The sequence below is a fragment of the Ips typographus genome, linkage group LG3, assembly GCF_016097725.1.
Source record: "Ips typographus isolate SLU linkage group LG3, UJ_Ityp_2.0, whole genome shotgun sequence".
Lineage (NCBI taxonomy): Eukaryota > Metazoa > Arthropoda > Insecta > Coleoptera > Curculionidae > Ips > Ips typographus.
The window spans coordinates 15,564,701-15,587,996 of NC_138424.1; the positions used below are offsets into that span (position 1 = coordinate 15,564,701).

Below are 23,296 nucleotides of genomic sequence, written 5' to 3' on the forward strand. Positions count from 1 at the left end.
ATGACTGTGGGCAGAATAAACATAGAACCAATTCCGATTACAATCAACGGACACAATATTGAACTGGTATCACATTTCAAATATCTGGGTAGCTGGCTGAACAATGACATAACGTGCGACGAAGAGGTAAGAGCGAGGATTGAAATGGCACGTAGGGCATTCAGCAAATGGAAACCAACTCTCACTAATAGAAATTTCACAGTTCAGACGCGGTTAAGAACACTCCACAGTCCACTGTTACGTATGGAGCATTTTTTTGTACGGATGTGAGACATGGACGCTTAAAGTTGACATCATGAATTAAATAGAAGCGTTTGAAATGTGGTGCTATCGAAGAATCCTCAAGATCCCGTGGACTGCACATACCAGTAATGAAGAAGTACTCGGACAGCTGAATAAGGATCGTGAACTCCTGAACACCATAAAAACAAGAAAGTTCAGTTATTTCGGGCATATAATGCGAGGTGATAAATATCACATCCCTCGCCTGATTATTCAGGGAAAGGTTGAAGGCAGAAGATGGATAGGTCGCAAAAAGCTATTGTGGCTGCGAAATATTAGAAACTGGACCGGACTGGGAGTAGAACAACTATTCCCAGTAGCAACAGATAGAGACCAATTCAACCAAATTGTCATGGAGATAGCCCACGCTTGAAGACAGGCACGGCACCGAAGGAAGAAGAGATATCTTGTCATTCTTTATTGCTTTGTGCCCTAGTTGTTATTGTCTTATAGTGTTTATGCCCCATGCGACTGCGGGTGCGCCGTTGACTCGGTTTGGTTTGTTTTGTTGCTGAACTGTGACCCTTTTTTTTATCGGGTTTTATCTCCCGTTTCTTAACTGTTTTTGCATCTATCTGCTGTTCTTCATATTTTCTTGTTTTTTGTAATTCAGTTGTGTATTTTAGCTCGTCAATCAGTTGTTTGGTTAACAGCAGCTCTCTATTTACACATTCAACTTCCTTGTTTAAAACTACTATTTAATTATAGAAACTTACTATTTCTCTGTTTATCATCTGATTATACCATCATCGTGCGGTACTTGAGCAGGCACTCTCCATAGATCCTTACATTCGTTGCAAAACCAGCAAATGTTGGGGCTCTCAGAGAAAAACTTCGGAGTGTACATGCGCTGCGGCAATGTTGTCGCAAATACATTGTTTTCACAGATGTTTCCTCTTTTTGTTCTTATACTTTTTAATGTATATGAGTATATGACTGAAGCTGCTTTATATGAACCAAAAATTCAAAACAAACAACAAACTTCAAGTCTGTAAACTGACAGACGCATGCGTTCATTCTTGCTAGCATCATTTTTATTTGTCATTCTATTGTCATCGTTTGGGGGCTGCAAAAATGTCTGAAAAACGCGAGTTTTTGTCGGAAAAGCCGGAAAATGTTACGGCAATCGATGGTAATGTACACAATGGGAATCAAACTAAGAGGTCAGTAAATCATATTTTGTATCTATATAATTTTCGGAAACAATATTATACAGGCAAAGGTATTTTTATTTAACTGAAAGAGGAGGTGTGTTTGGAAGCACAGCAATTACATTTTCCAAGAAAATCAATATTTCCCTTCAATACTTGTATTTGTCTTCAAGTTTGTCACTTGCCGGCTTTCAATAGTTTAATTAATTTTCATATTGAAGGATGCCACACAGTTGAATTACAATAAAAACCATATTTAACCTTCAATTTATTTGGAGTGATCATTGATTGCAATTAAATTCTCTGATTATTACAATATATTTACTGTAAAAGGTTTTAATGTTGCTTTATTAAATTAATTGATTCTCTAATGACGGCAATTTGGTAATTCTATAGTGCTTTGGTGAAGTATTAAGATGAATTTGACATAAAACTGCATTGCAGTTTATAAGGGCTAAACTTCACTTAGGATTGCAATGTTAATTTTGTGAAGGGCAGACGTTTTCTGGAGGGTTTACTTTGTTGGTCTAATGGTTTAAATGTCTGCATCTGTTTTGAGAAACAATAAAGCTAGGACTAGACTATTTCTACGGAGGGGTAAACCGCCAATAATTTTTTGTACATCAAAATGCCGTTTTGCATGTAAAATACCTTGAAATTCCTTTAAAGTACCTCACAATGCTTCTCTTATTGCTCAAAATGCCTCATAGGGATAATGCCTTAAAACTGCCTAAAATGTCTCACATTGCCTTGAAATACATCGAAATGTCTTTAAAATTGTTTTAACTGCCTCAGAATGCCTTCAAATGCGTACCTACACATTTGTGGCATTCTTAAATTTAGTTATAAGGCCATTGGTATTGATGAATTACAACCTTGAATTATTTTTGGTCACATGATAGTTTTTAGGTAAGATTCATTATGGCCGCAGTCGTTTTCACGCTCCATGGAGCGAGCAGAGCTTTTTTGACGTCACAATGACGTAATGTGACAGTTTCTTAAATTATAGTTTTGCTAAATTACGTCATCGTGACGTCAAAAATGCTCTTCTCGCTCCATGGAGCTTGAAAACGAATGCGGCCTAAGTAGCATGTCTGATTTTACAATTTGTACATGACGTTTTGACCCAACACACACACACACAAGGTTCAAAATGTCATAAGGATTAATGCTTGGATTAATGATTCAATAAAAATAACGTTCTCAGGGTACCTGATTGCTTTTCTAAATTATGAAGACCCAAAAGCCTAAAGTTGTAATATAAATAATGTAAAGACCAGTTGATATTGTTAAAAACAGTCACGTGACCTTCAAAACGCAGTTTAAACTCTGGAATATTGAAAAAAAAAAATTTAGAAGTTGTAATAACTTAAATTGCAAAATACAGGTCACATGACTTGGATAATTCAATTATTGACCTTGCAACACTGTAAACGCTAGTTGACATTGTCAAAAACAGTCACGTGACCTTCACAACGCAGTTTAAACTATGGAAAATTGCTAAAAATCAGGGAGAAAAGTGGTGTCAAAATTTGAACTGCCAAAACACAATTTGAAAAGACAGTCAGGGACAAAATCGCCTATAAAACCCACATGGAGTAAGAAAATGGCTGTTTTAAGTCCATTTCTAGAGTTCTAATTAAATTTCTTATTCAATAACCTAAAAAAAACACTAGAAAATTTGGTACAGTCGGGGAGAAAAGTGGTGTCAAAGTTTGAACTGCCAAAACACAATTTGAAAAGACAGTCAGGGACAAAATCGCCTTTAAAACTCAGTTAGAGTAAGAAAATGGCGGTTTTAAGTCCATTTCTAGAATTCTCATTAAATTTCTTATTCAATAACCTAAAAAAACACTAGAAAATTTGGTACAGTCGGGGAGAAAAGTGGTGTCAAAGTTTGAACTGCCAAAACCCAATTTGAAAAGACAGTCAGGGACAAAATCGCCTGTAAAACCCACTTGGAGTAAGAAAATTGCTGTTTTAAGTCCATTTCTAGAATTCTCATTACATTTCTTATTCAATGACCTAAAAAAGCACTAGAAAATTTGGTACAATCAGGGAGAAAGGTGGTGTCAAAATTTGAACTGGCAAAACACAATTTGACAAGACAGTCAGGGACAAAATCGGCTGTGAAACCCACTTGAAGTAAGAAAATGGCGGTTTTAAGTCCATTTCTAGAATTCTCATTAAATTTCCTATTCAATAACCTAAAAAAAACTCAAAACCTCAAGTGAAGTGGAAATATCCGCGTAAAACAATTCCGAACAATTTGAATGGGATTCAGAAACTGCCTTTGGATCAATTTCAACAAAAACTGAAAACTAATATTTCATTGTCAAAAAAGAAAAAAATATATCACATAAAGGAAGATCTGGATACCTAAAAAACACTAGAAAATTTGGTACAATCAGGGAGAAAGGTGGTGTCAAAATTTGAACTGCCAAAACACACTTTGAAAAGACAGTCACCAACAAAATCGCCTGTAAAACCCACTTAGAGTAAGAAAATGGCGGTTTTAAGTCCATTTCTAGAATTCTCATTAAATTTCTTATTCAATAACTTAAAAAAACAATAGCAAATTTGGTACAGTCGGGGAGAAAAGTGGTCTCAAAGTTTCAACTGCCAAAAAAAATGTAGACAGTTGTAAAAACTTAAATTGCAAAGTACACGTCACTTGACGTTGATAATGCAATTCTGAGCTTGGCATCACTGTAAAGGCCGGTTGAGATCTGTCAAAATTAATCACGTGACCGTTAAAATATGGTTTAAACTTTAAAAACTTGGTAAATTAAATTTAGACTATTTTAGACAGTTGTAAAAGCTGAAATTGTAAGACACACATCTCGTGACTTTGATTATGCAATTTTAGAGCTTGCAACACTGTAAAGTCTAGTTGACACGTGTCAAAAACAGCGTGACCTAAAAAATGTAGTTGAAATGTTGAAAAATTGATAAATTTTTATAATAAATTGTAATGAATATTGTTTCAACTTAATTATTAAACGAATTTTGTTATATTGATACACTACATTTGGTCTACTACAATGTATTCCTTAAAATATCGCATTATTTCCTTTATTTAGACTTTATTTCGCTCAAAATTCCAATGAAAATATCGCGATATAAAGCGAATTAAAATGTTTTGTTGGTATACTTCTAAGTGGTATCATTCCACTTCCTAGAAGAAGAATGTTTTGGCAGCGATCAACGGATACTCACACAATGAAATGGTGGCACAGGCGATTTCCAGAAACAAGTTTGAATTTATATTATCTCATATTCATTGCGCTGGTTACAATACTTTGGATAAAACAGATAAATCCGCAAAAGTAAGGCCACTTTTTACCTACCTGAACAAAAAGTTTTTGGAATTTGCCTACTATGAAGAGGAACATAGCATAGATGAAGCTATGGTACCATATACTGGAAGACATGGTTGTAAACAGTATATCCATGGCAAACCAATTCGCTATGGGTAGGCACGACAAGACAAGGATATGTCAATTGGTTTGAGCCATATCAAGGGGCTTCTACTAATATCAGTATAAAGTACAAGGAACTTGGCGTTGGAACTTCCGTTGTGTTTGAATATGCTGATCTCCTGAGATCCACATGGCATGATTCAGCTTTCCACTTATTTTTTGACAATTTTTTTTCTTCTGTCGTTCTGCTGGAAAATCTAGCTACTAAAAATATATTTGGCACCGGAACCATCAGAGAAAAAGGCATCCCTGGTAGCACTTTGTGTGACTCAAAAATTCTATAGAAGTCTCCACAAAGCACCTAGGATTACATAAAAAAAATTTATAAAATGGAACGACAATAGCGTCGTTACATTTTGTTCTAATGCAGTTGGAATAAACCTCCTTCATTCAGTGAAGCGTTATTCTCAAAAAGAAATGTATTCAAATAGAACAACTACATGTCGTAAAGTTGTATAATAGGAGCATGGGAGGAGTGGATCATGGCAGATTCACAAACACCGCGGAGGAGCATTGGACTAATTGACATTTAAAAGAACTGTAGCAAATGTTTTACTTGTTCAAAACAAAAAAAACGTGAGATTCGCGGAGGACAAATAGGGTCGAAGAGAGGCCTTTTTGTCAATTGGGTGATGTGGTGTTTCCAGGTCAACCTGCTGTCAAGGATTACTCCTAAAAATTTGAACAATTTACCTTCATCTTTTTCTTTCAAGGAGAATATGGCAGTTTTTGTTTTTTCGAGGTTGAGGCATAGATTGATGTCAGCAAAATAGGTGTTTAGTTATCGCCGGGATTAATAATCGCGCCGGAAGTAATCGAAATTTTCAGATTTTAAGGCGGCATTAAATTTTGCAAGTTTGCATTAATTCAACCGTTTTTACTTACACACGAATTTGTAGGGTGCCACAAATATATGTTATGTTAAGTGATACAGCCATCCAGATTATGTACTCAAGTATTAAAATTTACAAATTTGCCCTGAAGATGACTCAATAAACAAGGCAACAAAAGTTTTTTTTGAACGCCAGTCTTGTTCTTTTTTACCCGATCCAAGTCGCGTCAAATTGGTAACGAAAGGTCGTTAAAAGCGAGACATTATTGATAGTTCTGACTCATTAATGAAATATGCATTTATGATTCGAGAACTTTTTTCCGCAGCTCGAAAAAGCGACACAGAAACAGGAAAGGAAAATCTGAAAAGAATGAAGTGGCACCCGCAACGAATGAGGATAACCAAGAGGGTGAAAAACCAGGACTAATGGGTCAGCTGTCCAACCAGTTCAACACAATTTCCATTAACGAACTGAAAGCGGCCATGGAGTTGTACACGCTTTCTCAAAAACCTGCCAAAACACCCGAAGAAGCCTTAAAGAAAACTTACGAGTTCTGGAGCACGCAACCCGTACCAAAAATGGGTATTTGTGTATAACAATTTACTTTTATCGGAGTTGAATCGGTTGTTCCAGATGAAAAAATCTCTAGCAACGAGGCTATAGAGCCTGACAAGGATGTAAGTGATATTAGGGCGGAGCCCTATTCGCTGCCTGCAGGGTTTAAATGGGACACGTTGCATCTGGATGATCCGCTGGTTTTGACTGAACTGTACACCTTATTGAACGAGAATTATGTGGAGGATGATGATGCCATGTTCAGATTTGATTATCAACCTGAATTTTTAAAATGGTAATTAAAAACTTTTTCCACTGTTTGTAATATAATTTCATGGGTTAAATATGCTATTTAGGGCGTTGCAAGCTCCCGGTTGGAAGAGGGATTGGCATTGCGGTGTTCGAGTAGAAAAAAGTGGAAGGCTGGTTGGTTTCATTTCTGCCATTCCAGCAACGATCAATATCTACAAAAAGTAAGTTTAGATGTAGGCGTTTCAGTAATTTCGTTCAATGCAATGCAAAAGTGGTTAAAATTTTCTAATATTTATATCAGGAGTTCAAGAAACCCCTGGACAACCCAGAAAATTAACTTGGGAAATGGCTTTTCTTTATTATTTGCGTTTCTACAGGTGATTTGGTTTATTAGAACAACTTTTTAAATAAAATCTGTTAAGCGCATTTTTATGTATGTAAGCTGTAAATATTTTAAAAATGTTCTGGTAACTTGTCTGTTAAGACAAGTATTTTTTTTTATCTCACTCTAAAGCTACCTTACGCTTACTTTTGCCAACGTAAAGTTTTTGTTTTCTCGTGAGCAAAGGGTTGACTGCAAGAATCATGTAAGTAATTTTTTTGTGTGACTCGGGTAGAATACCTTGAGACAGGCTAATATCAGGATTTGGGACACTGACCAAACGACTCAATTCCTCTCAGAATCGTTCATACACGAATTTACAAAAAGTGTGATTGTCAGATGGATAACACACAGTTCAGTTTATGAAATGAACTGGAATGTAGGTACTCACACAACTGACGTAACTGCAAAAAGTATAGTTTTTCAGGAGAACCAAATAATGAATATGGAATTATGTATTACTACATTTTTTTGGTGAGGTACTACACTTTGGTCATTATTATTTACATATGCCATTAACCTTTTGAAGATTATTGGTAGGCTTAACTACTGAATTAAATGACAAGCTGGAAATATCGCGTAAGCGTGGAATGAGTCAAATGGATCGTCGGATGCAAATCGGGTATCAGGATCGCTATTTAGCTTGTGCTTTCCACGATTTGGCAGCCGTTGTCCATTAATAGCTTTCAAATGCGTTTTCCTCGTTACAACACTTGTAGTGTGTAGCTATAATTGCAAAAATGTGTGGAAACACTGGAAACCAAATCGGTACATTCAATACTATAGCCAAGTTTTCTTTTAAGAAAATTGCTTTAACATAAATTAAAAACACTCACATAACCCTATCTTCTTCTCAGCCCGTATTTATCCACTCCTGGATCTAGGCCTCTTCCAAATCCCTCCACGCCTTTCTGTTTCTAGCAGTCCGGGTCCAATTCCTTCCTGCAACATTCTGGATGTCGTCTCTGGGGCCTACCAATGCTCTGTTTGGTCTCTTGGGCGCCAAACTAGTATCCTATGGTCCTGTGGTCGTCCTGCCTTGCCACATGGCCAGCCCATCTTCATTTCAGTTGTGCCACAAGCCTTAGAACATCTGTCACTTTAGTTCTTCTACGAATTTCCTCGTTGTCCATTCTATCCTTTAAAGTGATTCCTATCATAGCCCTCTCCATTGCCTGTTGGGTGGTTTGCAGTTTACTGGCAAATTTGCGGGTAATTGCCATTGTCTCTAGTCCATATGTGAGAACCGGCATCATGCAGGCATCAAACACTCTCCTTTTCAAATTTATAGAAAATTCACTAGATTTAAGGATAAATCCTAGTCTGCCAAACGCTGTCCATGCCAAGTTGAATTTTGTGGCCTAAGTAAACATATTCCGAGACAACCTCCAAGGGTTGGTCGTTAACGGTCACCTGGATGTCTTCTGTACTCATGATCTTAGTTTTGTTCAAGTCCAATTTGTTGTTTTCCAAATGTTTTTCAGCTCTTCACCTGTGCTGGCAACGACCACAATATCGTCGGAAAATCGTAAATGGTTTAGACGCACTCCATCGATATTAATCCCGTTCTCTTGCCAGTCAAGGGTAAAAAGTTTTGATGAGATGGTGTCTCCTTGCCTTACTCCTCTTTTGATTAGAATACTGTCGGTTTTTAACTCATCATCTATTTTTACATGAATGGAAGCGTTATTATAGATTTGTTTGATGAGCTTTGAGTATCTAGAGTCGATCCTTGCATTGTCTAGGGATTCTAAAATTGCCCAGGTTTCGACAGAGTCAAAAGTTTTTTGATAGTCGACGAAGGCCAAATGGAGTGCTATATTATATTCTGTGGCTTTTTCAATAAGAGTGCGAAGTGTCTGCAGGTGGTCGATAGTACTAAACCCCTTACGGAATCCCGCTTGGTTGACCGGTTGGTATGAGTCCATCTTATTCGTCAATCTTTTGGTTATTATTTTCGTAAATAGTTTGTATAAGTGCGATAATAAGCTGATAGGTCGATAATTATCTATGTTGTTTCTGTCTCCTTTCTTGTATAATAGGATGACTTCTGCATTTTGCCACTTAGTTGGAATTTTACCAAACATTCATTCAGCAACAATCTTACATGCTCCATCAGCGTCTCTTTCTGTTTTTTATTTGATGTAGTGCTATCTCCAGTTCTCCGATATTTATTTCAGGGACTTCTTCGGATCCCACATATTGTATTTTCCTTTGGTATTGACGGCCTTGGATTTTAGAACTGTACAGGTTTCCGTAGGTCCTGAACTGCAGTCACTATTTCACTTCGATTGCTAACTACAAACCCTCCTTGTTTTTTACTTTAGCCATTCTTGACCTTCCATTTGATAATTTGGATCTTAGAACTTTCATGCTTCGATTGTGTTCTTAATTAGCTCGTTATTATGGTTTCTTAAATCTTTTCGAATGTTCCTATTTATTTCTTTGTTAAGATTCTTATATCCTTGGTCCGCTCGATCCATTTCTTTTCTTGATTTCATTAGATTTTTTGTGTGTGGGGTGATTTTGCTCAAATTTCCCCGATAATTTTCCTTTTGTTCAGAGCATATATTTCTTGTCGCAACTTGAATACTATTTGAGATGTTACTGCAGAGTTTGTTATTCCTGGTGTGGATGTTGGAGGTGCACCTAGTTTAGAATTTATACAACAACATAACTCCACCAGCCTCTTCCACCTTGACTTGCGTTATTTGCAATTTTATCGTATCATTGAAGATTAAAACGATTTTATATGAAATCTTTATTAATAATTATCAACATCATAAATGTACTAATTCCTTCATAAAACCTTAGTTACTAATAATACGTTAGTTACGAAGGACAACAGGTTCGATAACAGAATAATTTTACTTTTATGTCTTCTGAAGGGTGATTAATGGCCGGCCGAGTATGCATTCCTCTCCATTTCATCCGGTTCTCTAGGGATTACTGCCGGAGACCGCCGGATTGAATTTTGCGAGCAATGGAAACTTTCTTGGACACACTTTATTCTAGATACCCTCTAGCAACCTTCGTTGATTCCCATCCACCAAGTTCTTGTAAATCCAATATATTCCCTCTAGTATTAACAAGAAAATTTGTCGAAGGTCTTCTAACGCAGTGACCAGTATACATATTAGGATTATCAAGTGAAAGCTATTTTTTGAGGTAGTTTAGCGAAGAAATGAATGCCGCAGGGCTGTACTGTACATGTCCCTTTTCTATATGATAGAAACAATCTTCGGTGAGTAACATGGGCTGGCCTTAACATTGCATACTTTTTAAATAAAAGCACAGGATTGACTTCCCCTCAGATACTATCGCGACTCCGTTTCTTGTGGGTTTTGGAGTCGGGAATAGTAACAATCAGTTTGTCCTCTAAAACGTCAACATATTCCATGGTCATCTTGGTTAGTTCATTGGTTCGGCAGGCTCCTCCAATTCCAATTAGAAAGGCCACTTTTAACATCAAAAACTCCTTGTCTGGAGCAGAACGTACAAATTCGTTGATTTGTTCTCTTGTAAATACCTTTGATTTTTTTGCTCTATATCCGACGTTTTTCTTTGCTTCAATATAAGGTCGCTCGTAACTGTTGAATATTTTGGCCATAAGGACAAAGCAGAATATTCTGCAGCGAGTTTTGCAAAATATGCTAGCAACACCGTTTCTTCTGCACCTCGAACTTGTACTTGGTTTCGCCACCCACAAAACTGTTCATATTCTTTCTCATACTGGACTTTCGATTTTTCCGGAAGCAAGTTCAACCTATAGTGTTGGCTGAAGCCAATATATTATCAGGAATATCTAAATTTTGCTTGATTTTAATGCGGGACAACAAAAATTAAATAACATACAATTTTGTTTTCGCATCGCCGTTGCCAATGGTACGATAAAGCTTTGAATGTAACTCGATTATTAGCGATTTAACACCGTTTCGGACATTGCAGTTCCACGACTATTGTAAATCGCATAATAATCCCCTTCATTAATAGCTATTATATTGTTTTTTTATTTACTTTATGGACTTTTATTTGAATTGATGCCACCCAAAACCATTCATTAAAAGTTTATCAGGATCAAATATTTATAGAAATCTGTAATTTTGGAAGCAAGCAGATAAATTTGATGCCTGCTATATTTTGAAAATATTGTTATCTTTCAGTCACTTCCGGTTTAACCGGAAGTAGATGTCAACTTGCTTATTTTTAATGGAAAACCTTTTATATTATTTTAAACCTTTTATATTTTGAATAGTCCTATCGATTTCAAATATTTTTTATGTATCATAACCTATCTGCAAGGGTTTTTAAAATATTCACGTTTGAAAAATGACATTTTTGGTTTTTGGAGTGCCATACCTCCTAATTTGAATAAGAAAGAGCAAAACGGTTTGCACGTTCTTATCTTAACTTCTTGAGATGAAGCCGTTTTGCTCTCATCTCATTCTGGTTAGGAGTTATGACACTTTTTTTTCAAACGTCAATATCTCGAAAACCGTTGTAGATATTTATAGGATATGATACGTAAAAAATATTTGAAATTCATAGGAATATTCAAAAATATAATTATATACAGGGTGTTCCAATTAAAATAAGAAAGTTGACATCAACTTCCGGTTAAACCGTAAGTGACGGAAAGATGAAAATATTTTTAAAACATAGCATTCATCAAATTTTGTGGGGACGGTCCAAAGTTTGAATGAAATTAAATATCTCGGAAACGGCTGCTCATAGAGACTACGTTTTTGTGTCGTTTTGAAGAGCATTTTCTCATAGGTTACATCCCGAGACGTTCAAGTTTTATCGGGTAAACTGTGCATAGGTGATTTTTTGCAAAATTTTGCTTGGAAAATGATTGAGACTAAATAATTCGACGATAAAATCCTGAGACCGCAGGTCGAAGGATTTTTTCCAAAGAATTATTTAGTCGAAACCATTTGCCTAAAAGAAAAATTTTGCAAAATACCTACCAATGCACATTTTACGTGATAAAACGTGAACGCCGAGGGGTATATGTCAAGATTATTTCCTGAAAACTCACATTTTAGTTTATTAACGAGAAAACACCTTAGTTAGAACACAAATACTAAACTAAACGTGATGAAATTAATGATAATATTGAACTCACCCCAGCAGACGACAGATTTTCGTTCAGCCATGTATATTTTTGTTTACATTTCAGATTGACAATCAGACGTCATAATATTTTAATTTATGTAATTTTTTAATGGAAACTACGTTACAGTGATTTATTAATTGTTAATATTGAAGAAGATAACTTAAATTTTATAAGTGTCTAAATCCCGTTTCGTTTAATATCAAATTTTCTTCAAAAAACGTATTCGAAAAAGGTAGGTGGTGTTTAATCACTGTTAAATTTTAGCAGCCAGGGATTTAATCAGTATAAAACGTAGAAAAGTATTTCCATTGGTGGAACTAGAAAGGTTCTCGGAATTTGATTTGCTGCTGGTACAATGAAGGAAATAATCTCCTTTAAAGCATCTCAAAACACATGTTCAAGTTAGTTTATCGTCTTTTCTGTAGAGGACGTTTTTCCAAAATTTACGTTTTCATCCTAGATATCTCGAAAAAATTAAATGCAATGATAATGCTTTCTATTGCCTATTAAAGGGCAAAAAAATTTAAAAAATCGTTAAATCGCCTTTTTACTGGTGTAAATATTGATTACTAAACTAAATAAGATTATTATATGTTTCAAAATGGCTGGTTATAATAACAGTAATTAGTGCAAGCAAGTCCGTTACCATTCAAAGCATTTTTGTTTGTTTTTTGAGTTTACGAACACCGAATAAACTAACATCTTATAGAGAAACTCTGGTACATTATAACCATCCTACTTAAAACTTATATTAATCTTATTTAGTCAATCAAGTAATGTTTACAACTAAAGAAAGGTCTTTTTAAGCGGTTTTTCTCTGATATCTCGTGTTACAGAAGAGAGAGAGTACAGTTGATAGATTCTATTAGGGAATAGACAGTAGAAAGCAATATCATTGCATTTGATTTTTTTGAGATATCTAAAATGAAAGCGTAAATTTTGGAAAAACGCACACTACAGGAAAGACCGAAACTTAAATTGAACCTGTGTGTTGGGACATTTTAAAGGACAAAAAATGCTCTTTAAAATTGCGCAAAAACGAAGTCTCTACGACCAGCCCTTCGAGCAAACCATGACGGAAGTCGCCATCTTTGTCCCCCACATTTGCCTACTGCGCAATTGAATGAAACTTCCGAAGTTAGTCGTGAATCAGTTTTGTTTATATTTGGTGATATGTGAAGTTAGCTAAAAACCGCAAAGATTTGTTGTTTTTGTTTGTTTTGCTTTTCGGTCCGTTAGAGGTTAGTTTTTGCAAACTTAAATTTTCTCTCTTGAATTATTATTGACGAGTGGATTTGTGAATAGTGGGCAACAGCAGATTCATTATCGTCACTGATTTTCTGACCGTTTACGGTCGCCATATTGAACGATTTTTATTCATTGAATCAGTCGGTTTGGAGATATTTCATTTCTGGCAAAGCAACTTTTGAACCATTTCCACCACTTTATATAAAGAGATAGAAGCAAATGTTAAATAGCAATATTGTTCGAGAACAAACAATTACGTTTATTGTATTTTTGCTATACCATTCCATTTAAATTTTTGGGACATTCTTCATTTTAGTAGTATTTGAAACGCCCCTTAGCGGTGGATTTAGAAAGCTGAAAATTATTTCCAGCATTTTCTCATGGCCACATTTATTATACAGATTTTTTTTTTCCGAAGCCCTTCTATGTATAGTTTTTGAAAACCATCACCCTGTACAAACGGGTATAAGTGACATTGTCAGTATTTTTGTTTGTTAAACTTACATAATGTTTTCTTAGAAAAATACAAGCAGAAACCGTTTGAAAATAACATGTTGTCGTTCATTCAGAGGACAAGTATGTAACTCGTATTAATTTTAAAGCCTCACTTCCCACGTTAATCTGTTATGTCCAGGAATTTCTGGAACACCCGCGATAATATTAATTTTATTGAAACCAACACTTGAAGGATTTAAACTTTTTAAGTAATAATTAATATCTACGGTTTGTAATCAGGGAACAAAGAATGGTGGAAATCAACTTCTTGTGCGTGCACAAGAAACTGCGGTCAAAAAGAGTTGCACCCGTATTAATTAGGGAGATCACCCGTAGAGTTAATCTTACTGGAATATTTCAAGCAGTTTACACTGCTGGCATTGTGTTACCAAAGCCCGTATCTACGTGCACGTATTGGCATAGATCTTTAAATCCAAAGAAATTAATAGAGGTAAGTAAAACTCGAAAAAATTCAATGTTCCTAGTTAGGAAAGGTGTTTGTTTTGTTTTAAGGTTAGATTTTCACATCTTTCACGTAATATGACGATGCAAAGAACGCTGAAACTGTATAAATTACCAGAGCGTCCTGTAACTCCTGGATTTCGGAAATTACGACACGACGACGTGGACCAAACTTATCGGTTGCTAAACAAAGTAATTACCTTTTATAAGACGCTGGTTTCACAGCAACTAAACTTGTTTGGCTTTTAGTATCTAAGTTCATTTGACTTGGCGCCACATTTTACCAAAGAAGATTTTCTACACTGGTTTATGCCTCGACCTAATATAATCGATAGTTTTGTGGTGGAGAAAGATGGTAAAATTACCGATTTCGTTAGCTACTACACGTTGCCAAGCAGTATAATGCATCATCCTGTTCATAAAACTTTAAAGGTAAGTGGTTTTTCCTTTTCTAACAAAAAAAATAAAAATATTATGATGAACGGACTGCTGGAAATAGTTTTTTATGGATCAAATTTTTTATTATTAGATATTTATTATAATTTTGGTTTATATTAGTAATCGTAAATGAAAACCAATTTTTTTAAAATTTCTATTAGAATGATTATGAAATTACTATAGTTGGTTCAGTGACTTGTTGAGGCTTCTTGTTCGAAGCCTATCATCGCCTTAAGCCTCTGCCCACCAGTTTTAGGGTCTTTGTTGTTAGCTTTCTTAGCAGATTATGCTATTAAAACCTTTTATTTGTGAGTTTTAACTTCCACTACTCGAAGCGTCTAGGTAGAAGAAATTTACATCCCAGGACTAGATTTTAACAGTTTTAAGGTGGTTTTCGTCAATATTCGAAATCCGCTTATACTTTTTTCCTTTGATAGGCGAGGCTTATGGGGTGTGTTTCGAGTGTGATAAATGTCTTGTAATTCAATTTGTTGTTGTGGTGTTTATCTTTGTCAATGATTGCAAAATAATAACATTTTTGCTAAATGATAACTCAAAACATTCTAGTCTCTGTTCAGTAATTTCTGACTGTTGCGACACATCCCTTATCTCACTTTATTAGACGAAGATTGAAGGAAAAATTAAACTAATGTCAGATTATTTTGACGTTTTTATCATTCGTAAATAAACAGCGGGAGTCGTTTTTTATGATGGCTTCTGCAGAGTTTAAACTTAAACATTTCAAACACTGATCTAAATTACCAGAAACCACTAGGGCCATTTTGAAGATGGCAGAAGCTTCTACAACTGTCTTAAACCTTCCCAGAGTTGTTTTAAATTGCCATACGTCTTTAACTCAGTCAGAGGACCGTTTTGAATGTGCCCAAGACCTCTAAATGCTACTGAGATCTTTCTGAAAAGTTCTAGAGCCTCTCTCCAACTTTCCTAGAACTGTTTTAAATTGCTATGTCCATTTTGAAAGTACCATAGACCTCTAGCTGCTATATGAAACCCTTCTCGAAAGTGCCAGAAGACTCTACAAGTGTCTTAAACCTTTTAAGAATTGTTTTAAATTGTCAGATGCCTTTAGGATTGTTTTGAATGTGCCAAAGACCTCTAAATGCTACTGAGAGTTTTCTGAAAAGTTCCAAAGCTCTCTCCAACTGTCTTAAACTTTCCCAGAACTGTTTTAAATTGCTATGACCATTTTGAAAGTACCATAGACCTCTAGATGCTATATGAAACCCTTCTCGAAAGTGCCAGAAGACTACAAGTGTCTTAAACCTTTTAAGAATTGTTTTAAATTGTCAGATGCCTCTAGGATTGTTTTGAATGTGCCAAAGACCTCTAAATGCTACTGAGAATTTTCTGAAAAGTTCCAGAACTCTCTCCAACTGTTTTAAATGGCTATGACCATTTTGAAAGTACCATAGACCTCTAGATGCTATTTGAGAACCTTCTAAAAAGTGCCAGAAAACTCTACAAGTGTCTTAAACCTTCTAAGAATTGTTTTAAATTGTCAGATGCCTCTAGGATTATTTTGAATGTGCCAAAGAATTCTAAATGATACTGATAATTTTCTGAAAAGTTCCAGAACCCTCTCCAACTGTTTTAAATGGCCATGACCATTTTGAAAGTACCATAAACCTCTAGATGCTATTTGAGAACCTTCTAGAAAGGGCCAGAAGACTCTACAAGTGTCTTAAACCTTCTAAGAATTGTTTTAAATTGTCAGATGCCTCTAGGATTGTTTTGAATGTGCCAAAGACCTCTAAATTCTACTGAGAATTTTCTGAAAAGTTTCAGAACCCTCTCCAACTGCCTTAAACTTTCCCAGAACTGTTTTAAATTATCATATCTTATTAGTTATATCAAGGCAGGGGCTACAATAAATTATATAGTATATGATCAACCAATCCAAATTTATATACCATCAATTAAGAAGTAGAACCACGGCAAAGGCTTCTGGCAATTTTTAGAAGGTCTCCAGTCGTATTTAGGAGCCTCTGACATTTTAAAACAATTCTTGAAAGGTTTAAGACACTTATATACCCCTCTGGCACTTTTTAGAAGGTTGTCAGTAGCACTTAGAGGTTTCTGGCAGATTCACAATGGTCCTAGAGAGTTCTGACAATTTAAAACAAGTCTGAAAAGAATTCAGGTTTTTTTTTGTTAAAAACTCGGTCAAAGTCTCAAACCTCAATTTTGAGTTTTTAGCACAAAAACCCATGTGTTTGTTTACATTTTGAATTGCATTCGCAGAAAAGTCTGAGTGGTTTTTACTGTTTTAATTAAACTTTTGGGGTATTGAGGTGAGGAAAGCTTAGTGTAAACGTGTTTCGGAAATCCTGAGTTGAGGATGTGTGTCAAAAGCTTTGAGTAGTAATAACCTTGATTATTATAACTTTAGTTGCACGTCATCGAGGTGAACATGTTGTAATATAATTGAAAAATATGATGTTACTTTCAAATATGACATCTAATGTCAGAACCGTGCTGGTTTACATTTTGAAGAGGTTTCAGTGGTTTTTTCTGTTTTAACGTCACTTTTGCGGTATTGAGGGTGAGGGTAGCTTAGTTTTAGCGTGCTTAAGAGACCCTAAGTTGATGATTTTGCTATCAAATGTGCTTTACTCCTCATTTGTGTATAAACTTTGGGTAATAGTGGAGATATGATTGCCGTTTTTCAAAGTTTTTTATTGGTTAGATAAACTGCTTATGCTAGCAAATGGTCATACTTACTTATGCTAGTGCTGCGGACACATCATTAAATAAAACTATAGACCCAAGCTTCACACAATAATCGAATAGAATAAGTGGTTTGGAGCCAGTATTCGACGGCTAAATGGCAGGTTGTTGGAATGTAGTTTGTTCCCAAGTGAACTGTTGAACGATGACCGCAGAAACGTAAAATTAGATCACAAGAGACAACAAATTTTGAAAACGTTGTTATTTACGTCAAACTTTGATACTTCGAGATTGATAAAGATCGGGTGAGGTTAAAAAGTTAAACGGAAACGGGTTAAACGGAAAACAGACATCAACATGATTGCCAACATATTTTAAGGCAATATGTTCTATATGTTTGTTGGTCTGGTTTGGAGGTTTCTCCTATATAAAATTGATTGCATTTGCAAGGAATTTTATATATCATGTTTCTTGTAGATTCATTTTTATTAAATAATATTAATATAAATATATAAATATTAATATTTTTGTGGAATATTTCGAAGAAAATAGCATTAATAATTTTAATTATAAACCAACAATTTGGTGGAGATATATTAATGATATTTTCTCAATATATCCATTCGGTAATGATCATCTCAACCAATTTCTAACACACTTAAACTCAATATAACCCACAATCAAATTTACAACAGAAACTGAACCAAAATAACAAACTTCCATTCTTAGACATTCTAATCAAAAAAGACATAAACAAATTTGAAACAAAAGTATACAGAAAATCAACCGACACAAATAGATATTTAAACTACAAATCCAATCATCCAATAATGATAAGAAAAGGTATTGTAAAAAGTTTATTTGATAGAGCCAAAATTATTTGCAATAATGAACAATTTGATAAAGAAAAATTTTTCATAAAAAATGTTCTAAAAGAAAATGACTATCCTGAAACAATTATTAATAAATGTTTTAGGGATTTAGAACATCCAAAACCATCTGGAAATCAAAATCAAATTTTACCTTTTACAAACCTTTTTCTACCTTACATTCCGGATATTTCGGACAAAATCAAACGAATAGCTAAAAATATAACATCAGAACAATATTTAGAACTCAAAACACATTAAGATCTTAACTAAAACTTGCGTATAATTTTCATAGGTTTCTAAAGTTGCGTATGGTCAAAAATAGGCCCACTGACCTTGTCATAGTCATAATCACCTTCTTGAAGACTTTGAATTGGTGGAACGTGGAAAGGCATTAAACCGTTTTTTTTAAGCTTCTCAAACAGTTCAACACTAATCCGCCTCGTACTAACTCCAGGATTCTCTTCAGCCATATCCCGAACATTTTCTTCATTTTCAGCATCTAAACCCTCCTCTCGTTCAAAATCAATCCTTACGCTTGGAACATTCCAGTTTCTTGGATCCTTGCAAACAATTTTTGAAAAACTTTTCGATTAGGAACCCTTTGATTTGGAAAACGTCGTCGATATTCATCAACAGCTCGCTTTGCGCTACCATTGCAGAAACCATACACGAATAATGTCGACGACCTACCAGTCAATTATTTAGTAAATAAATAAGTATTAAGATCTCAAAAAGAAAAAAAATATGGAAAACTTCCATTTTAAGAAATGAAAAATCAATTTTTAGAATGACTTTACTAATTTTCAACAGAAAAGCAGTTCTGTTTGACAACATTGCTAGGGTTGTTAGGCACCAAACAAAATGTGCAACAATCACGCTGGTAGTGTTTTTCCTGTGCAAAAGTGATTCTTCCACCTTTATTTTGGTAAAAGTAAGTTAAATAAACAGTTTGACATCGATTTCATCAAAAAAGAACTAAAAATAGGGTGGCACTTAAATCGCACCAGAACCTGGGTTCATTTATCTTATTTTAACTTCCTGAACGCATTTCTAAAATATTTCCCTTCCCTCCCGAAACACCCTGTATATTAGATTAAACCATGAGTCCTGTGTTGCGACATCCTCTATTAATATTGACCAAACTTGGTTAAATATTCTAGAGGAGGAGATAACACTTGGTCATATCAAACAAAACAGAAATTTCTTATAATTTTGTTTTCATTTTAAAACCCATTAAACCCATTTCACTGCAACAATAGATAACCTTTCCTATTGGAATGACAAAAGTCAAAATTAATGTCAATTTTTATTGACCAAAAAACTCTTTTCTGAATTCCAAATCAGGTTTAAAGCTGAGTTTATAAAAAAAATTAACAACTAAACTAACAATTAAGAACTAACAATTAGAAAACTAAAAAGTTTACATATAGGAATCATGAGTATTGGTTTATAAAAACTAAATTAGCAATTAAGAACTAACAACTACAACTAAGAGTTGCTCAACTTTTAACTTCTTAGTTTAATTGTTAGTTGAAAAACAAAAAGTGTCAGCTCACGGGCACGTTTTTCTTTTTCACGTTTTTATTTTGGTTATATTCATAGATAATAAGAGGTTATAAGTATTTATTTGAGTGAGAGCAGCGTAGCAAGCAAGTCATGGATGAAAACAAAGAACCAACAAAAGTAGTTGATGATAAAAGCAAATGTCATTGTTTTTCTTTTTTGACATCTGTCCCTGTTAATTTAGTTGGTTTTATAAACGGTATGATGGTTCTAGTTCTTAATTTCTAGTTTTTAGTTGCTAGTTCTTAATTGTTAGTTGTTAGTTAAAGTTTTATAAACTCACCTTAATACTTATTAAGTTGTTGTTTTCTGTGATCTGTCGTTGAGTTCTTTTTTAAATTCTCTGAAGACGGTGGTAGATTTTCCACCGAGCGTTTTTAGGTATTAAGACCGAGCCTAAGTCAGTGGTCTTGTGTTGTGACGATTAGATTAATGTTTTTTTCAACTTAGTTGAAAATAATGCGAAATTCCATTTTCCTAACAAACCTTTTTCGTGTGGTGAGACAGGAAACCCAACTAGCAACGAAGAAATATTTTAAGGCTCGTAATTTAAATTTCTATATCTATGCAATGTTATTGGCGTTTTAAGATAAGAGATACTCCCTCTGCTGATCAGTTTTCAAAACAGTTTCGGGCATCCCAGCTGTCATTTCTCCGTTTGTTGCACTTTGCACTTGTTTGGACCATTCGGCTAGCACTTGTTTCATAAATATGAAGTGACAGTGTCATATTGTCACGTTTTGGGGGTAGCGTAGGAAGAGAAACAAGATCGTAGCTCAAGTATGTCTTCTTTATTAGGCTAGGCAGTGAACACTGTCCAAGAGGGGGTTGTGTGGGTGTGGGTGTATGTGCGTAAGGCCTTCTGATGTGCCGCCAAGCGGAACCCGCTCGATACGAGCAGGGTGCCCCTATGTCCGACACGCCCAAAGGATTTACTTAAGGCACTGCAACAGGGTAACGAGCCGTCCGGGCACTAGAAAGTTCGGACTGTCGCTCGTGACCTCCCTCTGGGGATGACCCCAGAGTTCGGTGATTTAGCCGAGCTACGGTGCATCTTTTATACTAGTCAGCGACCTCATTACGCTAACCTTGCTGACTGTGCTGGTTACTGGGTGTGCACCGTAACTACTAACACGGGTGTGACAATATTATTTATAATTTTAGGTTAGGAACGGGTTGGCCGATTTTGGTTCAACTGGCGCTGCGATCTTAACTTGAAACGTCAATTGTCCAGTAAGTTCGGTTGGCAATAGAATCACCTGTCTTATCACGTGCAACTGAAGATATAATAATCAGGGTATAGTTGAATTAACTTCAACCTGTAAAGTAGTTACTTTACAGAATTAATTGGTAATTCAACTACTTTTTAAAATTATTTGCAATTGATAATTGAATTAATTAATGAATTACTGAATAAAATGAATTACTTTCATACATTTTAGAGTTTGTTGGTAATTGTAATTCAATTACTTTTTTTGGTGGGTACATGCGACAGCTCTGCTCCTCTGCAGGTAATGATGTTAAACCTGCACATCTGGACTACCCTGTATACTTAAAAATATGTATCTAAAATAGATTCTTATTGAATCCTTTTGCTCAACGAGTGGTCCGTTTCTTAATATTCATTGACTACGTTTATATCGAGCAAATTGAATCCGCTTATTCAATCCGATAAAAAATAACAGTATTGAAATGCTCTATCCAATTGAAACGGTGACGTCCATGCTATGGATGTCCGATGTAAACAGGATTGACTCGACATTGACACATTAATTTGACCAACGGTTGTCACTTTTTATTTGAAGTGTGTATTATTAAGTAAGTAAAACAAAAATTATCAAATGTAAGTAAAACACGATAAATACTCGATTGAATAATCGTTAATTCTTTGTCATCGTTAATTCAATCCGCTTTGAAATCAACATTATTTAATCGTGTTTTAATAATATTACAGGCAGCGTACAGTTTTTACAATGTTAGTACGGAAACGCCTTGGGTCGCCCTGATGCAGGACGCTTTAATATCAGCCAGACAGCTCAACTTCGACGTTTTTAACGCGCTAGATCTGATGGAAAATGCTGAGTTTCTAGAAGCGCTAAAATTCGGTATAGGAGACGGGAAACTGCAATATTACCTGTACAATTGGAAGTGCCCTTCAATGCTGCCCCATCAGGTGGGGCTCGTTTTGCAATAAGCATTTATTGCAAATTAGACCCACGGCTTGATAGATTTTAGTAAACTGTGGTAATTTTTTTCACGTCTATTAAGCTCTGTGTTATATTTTATTTAGTTTTCAGTTTGATCCTAAACTGTATTGCATTATCGAAACTGTAGCGATGTACGCAAATATTGAATTATTTGTTAAGATCCTAAAAAACATTATGCACCATTTTTCTAATGTTACTATGCTGATAGCTCTGCAAGAGCATCGATATTTAGAGTTTATTTGTGTTTTTTTTCTACCTTATCACTAAAGTGTGCGGTTTATAACATGGACAGTCTAGGAGGACCTATTTATTTGGAATAGGTAAATTAATATATCCTTTCAGCAAAGTGCTAATATTTTTAATGATAAACAATGTTTCAGGTAAAAAATAAAAAGCGATAAAAAGTATTTTGATTATTACTTATTTAATTTATATTATTTAATCGTGATAATACAAGTAGGAGGTAAGTGCAGTAGTTTTTATTTTCTTGGTTACAGGTTTATTAATTATTTTATGTCCGACAGGTCTTATTTCATCAATAATGGCACCTAATAAGGTCAATTATCTAAGAAATAATGCTCTAGGGCGTTATTTTTTGTAATGCCCTCTGACCATTTTTTAAATAAATATCTACAGAATGAAAAAATACACTGTATTTCGGCTTGTTTGAACGTGTATTTGGGTCTTCAAATTTTCAAATCTACCGCCAACGTATCGACACTATATCGGTGTCATCCTCAGGGCTAAAAAAAAGAATATAAAATTCATTCACGTGACCCAAATTTTACCAGCAAAATTGTATTCACTGATGAAGCTGGATTTACTAAAAGTGGTGTTTTTAATTCACATAATTTCCCTCATTACGCAGAAGAAAACCCTCATGTGAGGCGTAATAACCACTTTCAGCTGGAATTCCGCATAAATGTGTGGGCCGGTATCATCAGAGACATTCTTCTGGGTCCTCATATCCTGCCCCATCGCTTGAATGGTGAAAATTATCTTGAATTCTTAGTGAATACTTTGCCGATTCTAATGGAGGATGTCCCTCTCAATGTGCGTGCACAGATGTGCTCCTCCACACATTAATAGAAATGTAACTTGGATCGGAAGGAGAGGGAGAGATGTTCCTATCGAATGGCCTCCTAGGTCCCCCGACTTAACACCATTAGATTTTTTTTATGGGGTGCCTTAAAAAATAAAGTCTACGCTAGACCTGTGGAATCCGAGGAAGAGTTAATTCGTAGGGTGCAGAACGAGGCGAACGTAA

At 35.1% G+C, this 23,296-nt stretch overlaps 1 protein-coding gene across 1 annotated transcript; it reads left to right on the plus strand.

The window, feature by feature from the left end:
• The first annotated feature begins 1,285 nt into the window (after positions 1 to 1,285).
• On the plus strand, positions 1,286 to 22,436 carry Nmt (N-myristoyl transferase). Its single transcript, XM_081974719.1, has 8 exons — positions 1,286 to 1,445; positions 6,074 to 6,330; positions 6,382 to 6,598; positions 6,660 to 6,776; positions 14,040 to 14,250; positions 14,313 to 14,453; positions 14,511 to 14,693; positions 21,777 to 22,436. The coding sequence occupies exons 1-8, from the start codon at positions 1,357 to 1,359 to the stop codon at positions 22,014 to 22,016; spliced, it is 1,455 nt and encodes a 484-aa protein (XP_081830845.1). The 5' UTR covers positions 1,286 to 1,356; the 3' UTR covers positions 22,017 to 22,436.
• Positions 22,437 to 23,296: the final 860 nt, after the last annotated feature.

Excerpts from the sequence above, each read along its gene's own strand:
- Nmt (XM_081974719.1), top strand. The coding sequence starts at position 1,357 with ATGTCTGAAAAACGCGAGTTTTTGTCGGAAAAGCCGGAAAATGTTACG. Across the intron at positions 6,777-14,039 it reads ACGATCAATATCTACAAAAA|GGAACAAAGAATGGTGGAAA; the intron begins GTAAGTTTAGAT and ends GTTTGTAATCAG. Across the intron at positions 14,251-14,312 it reads ATCCAAAGAAATTAATAGAG|GTTAGATTTTCACATCTTTC; the intron begins GTAAGTAAAACT and ends TTTTGTTTTAAG.